General features: G+C 39.3%; 1 protein-coding gene across 1 annotated transcript; it reads right to left on the bottom strand.

Moving 5' to 3' along the window:
- Positions 1-388: 388 nt before the first annotated feature.
- epha2a (eph receptor A2 a) lies at positions 389-14,548 on the bottom strand. Its single transcript, XM_079840186.1, has 17 exons — positions 14,406-14,548; positions 14,179-14,246; positions 11,892-12,555; positions 5,851-6,006; positions 5,431-5,763; positions 4,977-5,104; positions 4,463-4,640; positions 4,195-4,297; positions 3,925-3,980; positions 3,263-3,388; positions 2,710-2,895; positions 2,530-2,591; positions 2,226-2,435; positions 1,982-2,131; positions 1,521-1,714; positions 1,255-1,410; positions 389-1,114 (listed from the first exon to the last, which is right to left on the bottom strand). The coding sequence occupies exons 1-17, from the start codon at positions 14,488-14,490 to the stop codon at positions 1,006-1,008; spliced, it is 2,964 nt and encodes a 987-aa protein (XP_079696312.1). The 5' UTR covers positions 14,491-14,548; the 3' UTR covers positions 389-1,005.
- Positions 14,549-16,422: the final 1,874 nt, after the last annotated feature.

Genomic DNA, 16,422 nt, shown 5'->3' with positions numbered 1-16,422 from the left:
ATTGTCATAATTGTAATTGCTCTTAAAATATAAAAAAATTACTATTCCCTTACAGTAAATTTTTTAAAATCTAAATCCAGTCTTAAACTACCTGCAATATGCAACAGATTGAAATATTCATGCAGTTATTATTTATTATTATATTTTAAACAAAGCATTGTTCTTTTACATTTTAAAAATCTAAATCCCGTTTTAACCTGCTCACAAAATCTCAGATTTTTTAATATGTACTGTAAGGAAAGTATTACATTATGAACGTTTTATAATAATAATGTAATACATCATGTGCAGATGTTACATTAGGAGTTGTTGCATTACTTTTGCGCACAAGTAATTTCAGTGCAGGAATTTTGTGTGAGGTGCATGAAGCTGAAGAAATGACTTTAGATGAGACTTATAAAATATTTTAATACTATACAAAACATTGTTTTCTTTACAAACACAGACAATAAATAAAAAAAATAAATATTAAATAAAAAGAGCTGAAATGACATGTAAACAAAACAGGAGGATGCCTGTCAACAATTTGACAAACCTAGAAGCGTGAAACATTTACTACTACACTTTTTACATTTGTAATTGTACAACCTTAATCAGACTTCAACCCCTCACATTTGGCGACTTTGTTTAATATGTGGACTTCTATGGCAATATATGGGTACTACAGTAATATTTAAGGTTACTATCATTGTACCCTTGATTGTACCCTAATCATCAGACCTGAGGCAGTAGTTCATCATATGTCCACTGTGTGCTTATGCAGCTGATCAATATGGCTTACGTAGAATCACAAAGTGCATAAGGGTCCATCTGACATGTGTAAAAATGTTATATAAAAAGGTTTAAAAAAAAAAAAAAAAAAGGAGAAACAGTGTTTATATTTTTAAAAGGAGTCATTCAATTGGAGGAGGGCCTTCTGGTCTTTATTCAGCCAGCCTTTTAAGTCCGTTTTGGGCCAGCTCCATTGCCGATTCTGAACAGGTCTGCTTCAGTCAACCACAATTTTCACACTGCAAACAGATCCAGGGTCCCCGCCGGGTCTTCCAGGCCCAGAATGCTGTATGCTATTCTCTTCTGATGACCTGGCAGCCGTACTCCAATTTTCTTAATATCCCTTTGTGAAAAAGAAAAGAAGGAACAGGTTAGGTAAGGGCATGTAATTGATGTAATTGATTACATGATTTCAGTAATTCATAAGCTTACATAATTGGTTCATTTTGTAATCCGTTTATGGATGCAAGTCGCAATACTTACTCAATTTTCAAGCGCAACACCTGCTCCATAGTTTTAATTCCAGCAAGGGCAAAGGTTTCTCTGTACTGGGCCATCTTGATGGATTCCAGCCATTCATCCACTGACCTGAAGGGGGCGCCGTCACAACCACTAGTGCTGGGTAGACGAATAGACACACTGTGGAGAAAAACAGATATATATTGACCATCACAATATAAAACATTATAGTTTTCTGCACTAGAACTGCAACGACATTTATCATTAGCGTTTTGTTAACCGTTTCTTACCGTGGGTCGACACTGGCAATGGTCGAGAGTGATTCTGGGTTGTGAAGCAGCTTCTCGAGCAAGTTGACGATATCAACAAAGCGTGGCCGTTTGGAGCGGTCCTGCGTCCAGCACTGCAGCATTAGCTGATTAACCGCAGATGGGCAGCACATCGGTGCCGGCAACCTGAAGCCTTCGTTTATGGATTTCATCACCTTTGATCAAAAGTATGAAGGAAATGGTGAAACTCATGCTCGCAGAGTCTTAAAGGCCATCAATGTGTTTTAAGTGAAATCTTAAAAACATTTATCGCTAAGGAGTTCACTGGTTTTTAGAACATTGCTAGGTGCTCATTTCCTGGCTCAAGTCATAAAAACCCACAGAAAATACATTTTCGGGTACCTAGTTATGGTTTGGGTGTTTTGTCAAATTCCTAAAGTATGAGCAATTAGCATTAATAAATAATTAGAAACATCCCATACCTCATGGTTGCTCATATCCCAGTAGGGTCTTTCTCCGAATGACATCACTTCCCACATGACAATGCCAAAACTCCACACATCACTAGCTGAAGTGAACTTCCTGTACGCTATTGCCTCTGGTGCTGTCCAGCGAATAGGAATTTTTCCTCCCTAAAAGAGTAAGAGTAGAGTCAACCATTAAAATGACGTAAAAATTGATTTATTTACTTATTTTATAAGGATTCTGTGCATTCATATCACTTACAGTAGTGGTGTATGTTCCCTCAGGATAGTCCTCCAGCACTCTCGACAGGCCGAAATCTGAAACTTTACACTCCAAGTTGCTGTTGACCAGGACATTGCGAGCTGCGAGGTCCCGATGGACGTAGTTCATGTCTGAGAGGTACTTCATCCCTGTGGCTATGCCACTGAGCATTCCCACGAGCTGGTATGAGGAAAAGTCCCCGTCGTGATCCTGTGGAGCACAAAGAAACAGGTCAGTGATTCTGCTACATCCTGGCAAATGCATTCAGAGGAAGCGTAAATAACTGTTGTTGACCAAGACATACCCTTAAATACTGGTCCAGAGCTCCGTTCTCCATGTACTCTGTGATAATCATGGCGTCTTTGACTGAAATGATAGGTAGAAGAGAACATCCTGTTAAAACATGTTCTGTTCTATGGAATGGGTTTCAAATGTACAAGAAAGTTACCAAAAATATGTTTGTTTTTTTTAGCGTGATGCTTACATTTGGTGACAACACCCTCCAGACGGATAATGTTCTTATGGGAAAACTGGCCCATGATACTGGCTTCACTAAGGAAGTCCTGCCTCTGCTTCTCGGTGTAGCCTGGCTTCAGCGTCTTTATTGCTACGGCGGCCTCACAGCGCCCTGGCATCTTCAGAGAACCACGGTACACCTCGCCAAATTCTCCTATAGAGCAGTATGGAAATACAGTTGTTAATTAAAAGGAAACACAGAAAAGACACTTATTTTTAACATACCTGCACCAGTGTTGTTATTATTAACTAATATTAAAACTATTGAATATTGTTTCAGAAATTGAAATCAAACTAAAATCAAAATCAAAATGAAAAACTAGATGAAAATGAAAATTTTTGCCTTGGCAGTACTGAAATTACTCAACTAAAACTGAAATAAAAAATTAAAGTTAAGGCTATATGTAAAAAAACAAAAGCACAACAAAATTATACAAAAATTAATGTAAAATAAAAAAAAAAACTAGTTCAAAATAATAAATACTATACCATTATATAAGTAATAATAAAATAACACTGACCTGCACCAATGACTTTCTGCTTGGTGATGTGAGTAGGGTGAATCTCACTGGCAAACTTGAGGACAGCCGCACAGGGGTCTTCATATGTATGGGGATCAATGTAGGTCTTCAAAGGAAGGAGTTTTTCTGTAAAATGAGATGGCAGGGGTAAACTTTGGTTAAATGACACCTACTGTATAATGGCGGAGATCTGCGTATAGTGATTTTCAATTAAAACTATCACTAATAAGACATTAAGTCTTAAGCCCAAAGTATACTTGGTTTTTTACTTGGAAGTACACTCCATTTGATAGCGTGCGCGAACACAAGCGGTCAACGCATCTAGAAAGTTTCATCTTTCTCCAACGTCTGCGCTATTTTTCTCCAGAAGTTATGACCGATAAAAATGTCTTTGTACTCTTTTAAACTAAAGTTGCGGCTATCTCATAACCCCTTCACAAAGCGCTCTTCAATCGTTTCGTCTCTTTAGTTTTGTTTTCTACTGTGAAACAACGGTAGTGTTGCCACTTTGTGGAACAACTGATTAGTACAAAACAAATTCAATGTGCATGTGTGATTTCAACAGGTACAAAAATCGGGCCGTGCGCATACTACGAAGTATACTTTGGGCTTGAATGCCAAATACATGAATGCACACAAATGTGAAAAGAAAAATTTCTTACCTGGACATGAAAAGTAATCTCCATCAACCCTCCGTCGGACATGGGAATTCAGCCTCCTGATGAAAGAACATTCAACTTCACATTAGCGAGTTAATTTAAGCTCCTATCTTGATATCGTAAATGAGAATGATTGCACATCAAAGCTGGAATGTAAACAGTGTGGGCAGACATAGGGTAAGTGACTAAGGCAAAGTTGGGAAATACCGCTTTGCGGTCTGGAAAAAAGATAAAGAGAATGGATTGGAAAACATGAGAGCAGAGTTCTCTAACCTTTTGTGCAGAAGCAAAATCACCACCACAATCAGCAACATGACTCCGCCTCCAGCAACGGCTCCCATGACAACCATGGAACTATTCTGTGTCTGAAATTCTGCTGTTGGAGATAAAACAACACACACAAAAAGTTCACTACTCGTACTGACAAACATTCATGCACCACCAACAGCTTATCACAAATGCATCTAGTTACGCACTTTCATACGTGAAAGCATTAAAGGGCTAAAACGAAACGCCCACGCGCGTATTCGCACGCACTTACCGAGAGGCAGTGTCTCGAATTCAAGCTCTGCGCTGTGGCTGCTGGGATGACCTTCTGCCGTCAGGGTGTGAACGCGGAACACATACTTTGTGCCTGGCAAGAGATCATTAATCTGCACAGAGTTCTTTTCCAGAACCAGAACGGTGTAGGTGGTGACATCCAACTCTCCAGGATCCTCCTATGAAACAATGAAGAGAGGAAATGTAAAGTTTATTCTAAAAATGGTAAAGGATGAAAACATGGAAAGAGAGAGAGAGACAAAAGCATTTCTGAAGAAAATGTTAAGGTTCCACAATGTCAAGGCATTGATGTGTCAATTCTAAGGTGTTCTGTGTGATTGTCAGAACATCACCAAGTTTCTAGGATGTTCTAGGTGGTTCTAAGGTACTGCTAGGTCATTGCCAAGTGGTTTCCAGGGTGTTCTGAGCAGTTGTTTACTATCCCACCACCCAAGTCTCTATGATTTTCTCATTTAAAAAAAAAAAAAAAGGAAAAAAGTTAACTAGATAGTCACCTTCTTGCGGTACATGAGCTCATAGCGGGGAGAGATGTGATTCTGAACATGGTGGTCCACGACCCAGGATAATGTGAGACTGCTGGTGGTCCGATCTTCAACTCTCAGGTAAAGCACCCTCGGGCCATCTGAATAAAAAGGCACAAATCATCAGTCTCAATTTACATGTAAATGCCATTTGATACACCATGTCTTAAGTAGGCGTGTTAAATTCTTCTCCATGTTAATCTGTTAATCTTGTCCATCCGTGACAAGCAATGAGACATTTTTTTGGTTGAAATGCCCTGGTTGGCTCCGCCCAAAAAGAAACCTCATTGGCACAAAATTCAGCTTCATGAAGCAACATTTTAAATGCAAATGGCTGCATTTTCTCTACACTGTGTACAGAACCATTGCTTATCAAGCAATAGCTTTATATTATTGCAATTAAAACTTAAATGCTTAAATATCTAACCTGTGAAGTGAAGCACTGTTGTGATGCCAGCCGTGGCTCTCTTTTGACTGAACTGGGACACGCCGTTTTGGGCCTCGACTGTAAAGGTGTAGTTCACATGAGGATCCAACTCGCTGACCACAACTTCGGGGTCTTTCAAGGCCGTCTGCGGAGGGTCAAATCGCACCCTCCCACCACACAGCGAACACAGACCGTTCTCGCAGCGCTCGCACGCCACACTGTATGTGATGTCACTTCGGCCGCCTGTGTCTACCGGTGGGCGCCAGGTCAGTTGCAAACTCCCCGCTGTCAGGAGGGATGTGTAGTCCAAGTCTCGGGGAGGGCTAGGCAGAGCTAAAAATGGTATAATGTTTAGATAAAATGCAGCAAAAAGCAACCAAAAGTGTTTGTAGGAGCAAAAAAAACATTATTTTAACTTACAAAAGCAAGGAGCAGAATTTGGGTCTGTTGGGGCCCGGTAGAAGCCCTCCAGGCAGGGGCACAGCAATGCTCCACGACCCGAGCGCTTGGTGTTATCTGGACACACTTCACATGGCTGACTGGAATCTGTGCTCTTGTAGTAACCCGGTTCACAAGCTTTAGAAAAGACAGAAGAAAAAAACATGACATTCATGTAATAAAAGGAGAGATTCACATCATAATGCATCCAGATTCAAAAACAACATTCTTTTTTATTTTTGGCCATTGTGCACATAAAGGGCAGGACAGTCTTTCTTTACCATTACAACTGCACACAACAAGAGCCAATCAAATGTATTCCAAGTATTCAACAATGCAATAAACTGATCACACTTGACAATGCAAGCGGAAGACACTCCAACTGTTTAAAATAAAACCAGTCAAACTGGTAACCAAACTTTTGTACAGCCCTGTTATGCATTGTCAACTTCTTCCAAAATATTGAAAGAGGTTTTTTAAAAAATAATAATGATATGAAGCGCATGTGGATGTCCGTTGGACAAAACAGGATGTCGGAATTGCAAGCGTCAATATAAGCCCTCTGGCCTCCTCTTCTCCTCCTTTCCTTCCTCTGCCGAAGGATGAGGACATGCTATAACAAACACAAAGGGAAGAAACTCCGGAAACAAGGAATGGAGGCTGGGGGGGTGGGGGTGATATAACAATCATCAACAAAAGAGGCCGAATGCAGTGATTCAGAAATCACATGCACAGTCTCAGAAGAGACCGGTTCTGATAGGTGTACTTTTAATGGGCATGAGAAACTCACTGGCTCGCAAAATCACTGTGAATATAGATTCCACAGATCCGAGGAACTTCCTTTGAGGGGAGTATGTCCCCCCTGGGGCCCGTCTCTCAGTGCTCACCTCAGACAAAGGGCCGAGTTTCAGATTGACGACCGGTGGGAGGTGTGCGAGTGTGAGCGTGAATGGGTGCGTGAGGATTGCTGACAGAAGTTCTCCCGCTGGGATTTTACATTGGGTTTTGTGTATTTGCTCTGTGTATAAGGGTGGACGTCTATAGCAGGGGGTCCGCATAAGAAAAGCAGCTCTTCTTTGTGCATTTTATTTGAAGCCAGAACAACAGCGGGAAACTCCCACTCTATTCCTCTAATCTTCATGTTTGTGTCTATTGAGAGTGGCATTCGTGAAATCGTCAATGAATCCAAATTTCACCAAGGCCACGATGAGTAATACGCCCGATTCAAAATGTTAGCCGTTTCCATGGGAACTTTGTGTGAAATATGTTTATAAAGTGCTTTGTAATGTGTGACTCGCTCAAGGGACCACTGATGTGTGTCAAGCTGACCGATTTCACTAAGAAACTATTTCGGGCGATGCTGCGTTGGTGGACAGTCAGACGTGAGGGAAGTGTGGAAAAGTGACTAAAGGCCATTTTGCATACTTCTGCCACGTTTATGTTCCCACAACCACTAAAATATGCATGACACAAATGATTGACAGGGCTGATAAGACTCAAAGTCTTGGCTAGTGAACAATACACAAAGGGAATAGTTAATGCCCTTTGGGTGGAAAGGTCAACAGTTAGAATAGCAGTTTCGCCGACGCAGTGGTCCTCAACAACATGCCAGAGCAATGCAACGGCTTTTTAAAGAAAACTAAAGGTTTAAATGTCAATCAATTGTCAAAATTTAAAAAATAATAATAATACATTTTTAAAAAATTCCCTAAACGATGTTAAAAAATATTTAAAATAAAAATATGTTCATGTTATGGCCAATAATTAAAATTATATTTTATATTTTAATTACTATTTTTTCTAAAAAAAATACTCTTAATTTAAGTGAAATTAGGCATCACATTATTATACATTTACAATATATTTACATTTTGAGATTGGCTAATTACACTTAATATTATTTAAATTATTTAAATGATTTAATAATTATTTAGTCATTAAATAAATAAATTAAAAATTAAATTCAAAATTCTAATAAATAGTGTTTTAAATGATTAACTAACAGATTTATGCTCGTCTACTTGTGAAGAATGCACAATTAAATATGCAATATCGGCCAATACTTAATTTAATTACATTACAATAAACTTTTTTTAATTAAAAAAAAAAAAAATTATACTTCACACATTCCTATTGGCTGTCATTCATTTGTTTTAAGATGTCATTATATCTGCCACACTGCTCTCTAGGTATCGGTAAATGAAAAACCCATCTCAGACAACTAGAAATAAAGCACCCAACTGCTAATTAAACTGGATAAAATATCTATTCATTTTAAAAATAATTATGACCTCTTCATGGGTAAATGCAAATTACATTATAATCTTATACAAAGTAAAACGTGAAATCATAGTCTGCTACTATCCAACATCTTTGGTAGGCCAGTATCAAATTCACAAGCAATGAAAACATTGGAATACTCGGGTTCCCCCGAAACTTTTCAAATGAGACCCCTTCCCCCATCTGTGCCCGGCAACCAACCACAATTGCCCCCAACAAACACTGGCAGGTGGCGATAAGCTGAACAGAACAGCAGTCACGTAGAAAACCACTCGTAAAACTCCCATGAAAACAATGACAACAGCAACTTCATTGTTTCGACGGTTGTTCGGGGTTAAGAAGAACCCTCTTTTACATTGAATGCTTTGAGGCAGAAAGGAGAAAAAAAAAACCCAGGTTGAATCAAGAGGCATGGGCAAAGATTGTTAATTGCTACAGTCTTTCAAGAGTTGAGTGGATGAACAAATTATAGAGTGAAACAATCATTTCAAAAGACAAAAAGGCTGTGTCATAATCAGAATGGAAAGAACCACAGGTTGGGTTGTCTGGACATGTACGGCTCGTTCCTGAAGCATGTCATCATAAAGACAACAAGATACCAGATTTCATTACATCTCCCCCATGAGCCATTTCATCAGGTCATCATTCATCACACTTCCTCTAAGGGTGTCAAAACATTTAGCACGTCTCCTGGAAACTACATTATAAAGGAAATATGTGGAATCTGCCCTTTTCCGAAGACCTACAGATATTCTGAACTCCCTTGATGTTCTTCGACGTCCGTTTCAGGTGCAGATTCCTGTAGGACTGCCAAAGGCCAAGGTCTTTAAAACATGCTTTCCTGAGATTGCCCTTCCTAATGGATCTTTTGAAAAGATCTCATGCCAACTTTTTCCCCAGTGATATCCTTTTTTACGGCATGTTCTCAAACATGCCCTGCTGTTGGTCTGAAATGCATTTACCAATGGATTTTAATTTAATTTTAATATCTTTGGTTTTACATTTTACAGTAGCGTATAAATAGTGCGCCTACTCAAAACCACATTTTCCCACAAATACAAAAGGTGTCCGGAGTGGTCCACCCAACCTTTAATTATATGATGACTACCCCAGACAGACCTTGGGCATACCAAACCTTCTCTGTAATCTGCGGTGAGCTGTTGTCATGGTTACACTTGCACATACAAAGTAACTCAGGTAATGGTAGCTCGGCCCATTGAGTCATATCAGCTGTTGGAGGGTATGGGAAAAGTGTAATATGACCTTGGGGGAATTCCTTTAAAGTAGTTGGGAAAACCTTAAAGCAAAACTTGAAAATAATCCTTATTCATTACAAACCAAACTGTAGAGGAAATTAATCCATACATTCACTTAAAAAAAAAAAGAAAAAAAAAAAGAAAAAAAAAAAAAGAAACTTCACCTTGGGACCAATTAGTTAAAAGTTACTGGCTGATAAAAGTAAAATTTGTTCTGTGGAAAGATCTAGAGTAATTTGTTTGCAAATGGCACTTTGTTGGATATCTTTTTTTTTTTAGTGCAAAACATTATTACATTAACCCTTTCACCCAGACACGCTATTTATTAAGCCCTTCCATTCAAAAGTGAGATATTCAAGAATGTCCAAAGGTTCAAAAACATATGTTTGCAAATCATACCACTGTAACTATGTACATACACTCCTTTACAATAGTAGCCTGGTATCTTTACACTTCCTTCCCGAGGAGCTAAACACACATGTAGAAATAATACACCAGCAGGTGAAAGGGTGTGGAGACGGCTGACATTCCATTTAACTGAAGTCATATTTCTGGCCTCTCACAAAGTTCTCAGACAGCTCTGTGGCAACCACAAAAATCTCTCAAGCTTCCCAGAACACACCCTCACCCGACAACACACTTACCATCTGCCCACCCACAAAGACTTGTCTTGCAGTTGTTCCCAAATTATCTTAAAGTACAGTAATGTAAAGTATATTATAGTGACAGATCAATTTATTGACCAGGATTAATACAATTCTTCAATTCAGAATTATCAGCATCAGTTGCCAATGGACAAGTAACAGCCTTTTTGGTGAATTTTGAATAAATACTGTGTTTGATGCAATTTCACCATTTTCATACAGCTCTCTGGAATACTTGATTCTGACTGGTTAATTTCCTTAATCTGCATTAAATAATTTTTGTTAGATCACTTTTATGCCCAGCTTAATAGAAACCTGCATTGGCCATTAAAGGGTTAGTTCACCCAAAAATTTTAATTCTGTCGTTCCAAACCTTCGGAACATGAAGGTCCAGAAAGGTAGTAAAGAGTAAAGACATCGTTAAAATAGTCCATGTGACTCCAGTGGCTCCACCTTAATGCTATGAAGCGATGAGAGTACCCTTTCAAAAAAAACTAAAATTGTTCTGGTATTCGACAATTTCTTCACATCTGTGCCAGTCTCTGACACGGTTCACATTATAAACACCGTGCAGCACTTCCGGGTTCATCGTCAGAACGACACGTAATGCTGCGTTCACACCAAACGCGAATAGAGTTTTCAATGTTAAGTCAATGGAAAGGCACGTTGTCGCGCGTCTGGAGGTCCTGCGGCGCGATAGACACATTTCTCGCGCAGCACAAGTCCACCTAATTCGTGCGTCCAGTTCAGGCTAATGATGCGAATTGGACGCGAATTGAGCGTCTTGCGCGATACGCGCGAGTGCTGCTTTTTGTGCATTCACGCGCTTGAAGCGTATTCGTGTCTGACACCCGAGTTGAAAAATCTGAACTTTGGCGTCAATTCGCACCACGTTAACCAATCAGGAGCCTGCTTGCTGCTGTCACATGGTAACGTGACGTGATGAGAAACCCTGCATAATTTAAATATACCACCATTGTGTCACAAAATGTAGTTTTAAGACTTTTTCAGGTGGGAATGTAGTTGTTTAAAGCTCAAATCTGTGGTTTATTTATAAAGAGAGTGCCTATTTAGAAACAATCTTGTGTTTGTGGAGTTGTGAGATCCAGCCGATCACCGGGCACTCAGCACTCATTAACCCCGGCGAGAGCAGCCTTTCCTCGGCCAGTCCTTCTGACGTCTGCCGCTGGCTCTGATGTCCTGTAGTGGTTCGTCTTGTGTGGATCTAACGGGCGATCTTTGGTGTCATGAATCTATAATTTGTTGTCTGCCAAATCATTTTGACTGAGGCCAAAGAGAAGTTTCATAACTTTATTTTTTAAGGATATTTAAATATACATGCAGTGAAGATAATGTAGAAGTTGCCTGGACCACATTTGTGTGGCTATTAATGATTAATATATATTTTTAATGAAAATGAGAAGAGGCAGAGTGGTGTTTTATGAAATATTTCTCCAGGAGCGCCTTGGACGCGCATCTATTTCACTTCAAAGGCTCAATTTATATGCGCGTCCAATTCGCTGTGGACACGCGAATGGATTCAAAATGTTCAAGCGTCAAACTAGACGCAGTAGACGCGATTTTGACGCTCTATTCGCTTTAGGTGTGATCGCAGCATTAGAGTTGAATTGTTGAACAAAGTCATTATGTTTGTTCTTTTTTTGTGCACAAAAATGATTCTCGTCGTTTCATAACATTATGGTTGAACTACAGTATTGTGTTCATGTGCTATATTAACAATGTCTTTAATATCTTTTTGGGCCTTGAAAGTAGTGATTGGACCACTGTTAGATAAGCAGAAAATGTTCAACTTATTGCGGAAGCAAAGAACACCTCAACTCACCTTTGCAAGCATCTCCAACAGCTTGGTATCCCGCACGACAGAGACACTGGCCCACAGGAACGACCCACTCTCCCTCAGCGGTGCAGTACATCCGAGGAGCAGCTTCTCCAACCACCACTGCGTCCTTCACACAGGTGCCCTCCACCCCCGCCAGCCCTCCTGATGCCACCTGCTCAGGGAAGGCGGCCAGGCTTCTCATCGTGGCCGGGCAGGTGGTGTAGTACACCCTCAGCCCCAAGAGAGCAACACAGCCCCCTAAATCCTGGAAGGCAAGGTAGAAGCCCCTTCTGGAGAGTGGCCCGATGCTCCTCGTCTCAACGTTCACCCGCAGATCGGCTCGGCCCCCTCCACGATCAGCTGTTACCTCGTCTGGCGCTACGGTGGCTACCTTTCGAAATTGGCTCTTGCGGAAATTTGTGCCAACATCTGTGTCGGTTTCGGCTAGATAGAGGCCAAAAGTCTCGCGACAGGAAGGCGACGAGCCGCCAAACGTGTTGCAGTCCCTGACGACAAAGCGCAGCTCCACGGATACGCGAGAGACGTCGGGCCTACGCTGGATAAAGGTCGTACGAAGCCAGTTGTCCTGTTCGGTGTCACTGGCAACGTTGCACACACTGTAGGTGTAAAGAAGAGAGCCGTTCACTACCGTCTGGACAACCTCCCACTAAGACAAATGGAAAAGGAGAGAAAAGAAGGCATATTGTGTTACAATCATCTCATAATATGAAGGTACAAAACCTTTTAAGGTGAAGTATTTCACTTTTTTTCCCGAATAGTCCCACCCCAAACTCATGCCATTGGTTAAGTCAGGCTGGTTGGGATCTTTAAACGGACTAACCGAAGATTCGAAAGAGCTACAGAGCAGAATTCACTTATTTGTAACATTGAAAACTAAACATTAAAGCATTTTTCATGCACTGGTCAATGATTAGATATTGGGCAACTTGGCTTTCCATAATGTGTTGCGTCAGACTAGTGGGAAGAAAACATCCAAAATGCATTTTTAAATGTTTTTTTTATTGCACTTTATCTATTTATGCCTGTAGATTACAATTAAAATACATATCTTTAGAGGCCGTTTCTGCATATTTACCTAGATATTCCATTATTTGCATATATAAATACAAGCAATGTTTGCTATTCTTAATGTAATAAATCCACTTTCCTGCTATTCACCTGAGGTGTCTCGAGTTATTATTTTTCTTGCCTAAAATATTCCAGTATCCTAAATGTTAGGTGTGATTCAGTATAGTCTTGTTTCAATCTTTGTAAAAGTATCTCATTAGAAGGGTGTGGGAGACAAAAAGAAGGCCTCTGCTCAACTCTTTCCCACCATGCTCTGCCACTATAGAACTCCCTTTCGACTCAACTCTTCAAAAAGTACCGAAATAGCTGGCAAAAAAAGCATGACCCCAATGGGCTTTTTTGGATCCAGCAGCTGAGTAGAGCTGATGGAAGCCTTCACGACACCAGGGAACGAAGATGACAGGACTATCCTCTAAAAGACTAATTAAACACTTTAGTGCGCGACTGTGTATGGTCAGAGGAAGCGGTGGAACCCTCTCGGTACATCTCTGGAGAGGTCTTTGTGTGGCTGAAGAGGAATTCACGTCAAATTCTTAAAAACCAAAGCTTCAAAGAAGAAATGTGGTTTGCACACTCATCAGCCTCTAACCGAAACTTATTTCTCCTCAGTCCTTCAGAAAGGAAACACTCTGGTGCATATACAAACACACTACACAAACATAACCCTAAACCTATAAAACATAGCTAATATTTACATTCTTAATAATTTTTACTATCCCTTTTCAATCAACATTTCCTTGTTATAATAATTTTGTGAAAAGTTGTGATTAAAAATTGTACTTGTGGCATCTTCGAAACAAATGCCACTTTGTTAAATTGTTTTCTAATACAATAACGTTATGAAGTAGTGCTTAAAAGTGTCCCAATGCTTTTTGGAGCCGCAGTACATTAAATATTCTCGATAAATAAAATGAAAATCATACATTCTTAGAAACAATACACAACAAGATGGGTTCGGATGTCATTTGAGACAGTTGCCGGGGGGAAACGCCTGACTTTACTCAGGTATCAACTATAATAGCTGGAAAAGCTTTTTAATGGATTTGAGGATATGACTCATTTTAATGACACTGACTCATGCATCTTTGTAACCTCTTTAAGATGTACAATAAACGAACCTGAACTGAATGAAGTCTATTTATGGATGTAAATGCCAGATATGGTGTATGTACAGGGAAGAGAAAAAATGTATACGACTTACCCCCTCTTCAATCGGCCAGGCTAACCAACCTAATTCACTTCCTGCAGCCTTCATATCAAGCAGCAAATCTAAGGATCATACAATATTAGTTACATTAAAAAATTAAGTCAACGAATATTTAAAAATTGTCCGTTACCGGCTTCAATGTCTTAATTGTGTACACGTTGTAGGGGGAAACATATAGCATAAACAAAATATAAAATTTAAAAATAACGATTTGTACTTACGTTCTTTTGACTGTATCCTAATAAATACGTTGTTAACAAATAAATACACAAATAAGAAGTGAAACTGAGCGCGTCGGTAGTCCATTGTGTTTGTCAAATGAAACTTTTTGGTCCATGCGAAACTCCGACGACTCCGGCATGAAAGAACTTACTGGTGGTGAGCTTTCATTCATGGATATGGGAAGTCAGGTGACTCCGCCCCTTGGAATGCGCTCCGTATTTGGGACCAGTGGGCGTGTCCATGTACGCGTGGGTGCTTTGATTGACGGCCCCCACACCTGTTCAATGAGTTTCGGATGTTTGCTCATGTTCATTTACACAATAGTAATTTTAGACGATTGGGTACGGTATCAGTTCAAAGAGAGGGCTTTTTGTATTTGCCTCCTTTGAACCTAATATCTAGGTAATTTAGTTTTGCAGACTGCAAATATTTCGTGTTTTAAAGGGATAGTTCACCCAAAAAAGAAAATGCTGTCATCGTTTATTCACCCTCAAGTTGTTCCAAACCTGTATGAGTTTCTTTCTTCTGCTGAACACAGAAGATATGATGAAGAATGTTCTTCCAAAGTATTTTTTTTCCTATATTAGTCAAGTTTCTAACTCTTTAATGCAGTTCACCACAAATATGAATAGGTTTAAACGATAAAAAATAAGGAGCCTGATTGTTATTGATAGTGACTAAAACTATCATACCATAGTCAAAAATATCACATGAGAGGTTACCTATCCACTTACCTATCTATCCACTAAAATACACTTGTCCAATTGCAATATGATAGAGTTTTATATGAAGTTATATGTTTTATGGATTTTTAAAGAGCACAGGTTGAAGTGGAAAATGTTTTTAAGCACTGAAACGAAAACTTGATGTGGTATTGGGACAGATCTGTGCATACCGAAGCACACTCAACAAATTTAGCAAACCAACCATCACTATTTTATTCCCATGACAAGTGAGAGAAGGGGTCAAGTGGGCTTGCCTCAATGAATGAATAACTATAGGCTACTAACAAGTTGAAGGAGTATGAATATGTAGACAGTGAAATACGGCAAACAAAAGCATCGCCAGGCAACGCAGAGGAATGCTTGAGTCAAATCTCCATTGTGCTGCAGTCTGTCAGAGTTCCTTGACCTGGGAGTCAAACACAAGCTGACTTCTTCTCAAGAGCTTTGGAGGCTGCCTGCATTGTGAGAGCAGCTATGAATATTCATTAGACAGACAATGAATAAAAGACCGCAGCTTTAATTCTAGACAAACTCAACCAGGGATTTATGTGGCAGGGCTCTGAACAAAATCAAGACTTATAAGCATTAAAACTATAAACTTGATATCAGCTAAACCTCTCCAAAGCATTGTCTACAATGCAGGGAAATCTCCAAACAATGCCAGAGCAGAATTAAGCTTAAAGTGAACGTCAAGCCAAGACAAATCACCTTTATAGCACTTTATACAATACAGATTGTTTTAAGGAAAGCCTCACATGCAAATGTTGTCATTTGAAGTTCGTTCAGTGTTGATTCAGAAAGTAAAAAAATCCACAAAGAAACAAATTATTGTTGGTTTAACTTAAAAAAAGTAAGTTACCTGGTTCTCTTAACATTTTGAGTTCATTGAATTTAAAAATGTGAGTTAATACAACAAAGGAGATTGGTTTAATACATAGAAACTCAAATGTTATCTGAATCAAATTAATTATCTAAGTTGATTTGACAAAAGATAAAAGGTTGTGATAAACATATAAAAATTAATTTACAAGCATATAAAATTCACAACCAGCCCCTTCATTCCTAAGATCATTCAAGAAAGGAATAATCAAAATCAGCTGGCTTCAGTGTTATGTTCACATATGAGGCATATCTAGCAAAGACAGGTTAAATACAGCTAACCAAAATTACAAAATATTAAAATACATATATTAGAGAATACATGCACCACAAAGCTAAATAAAATCTAACATGCATATAAACTCACATTCCAACTAGTTAAAACTCCAAACAAGTGCAGATTGATTAAAAA

This window comes from Gobio gobio (genome assembly GCF_949357685.1).
Source record: "Gobio gobio genome assembly, chromosome: 17".
NCBI classification, from domain to species: Eukaryota; Metazoa; Chordata; class Actinopteri; order Cypriniformes; family Gobionidae; genus Gobio; species Gobio gobio.
This window is presented reverse-complemented; position numbering and strand designations above follow the sequence as displayed.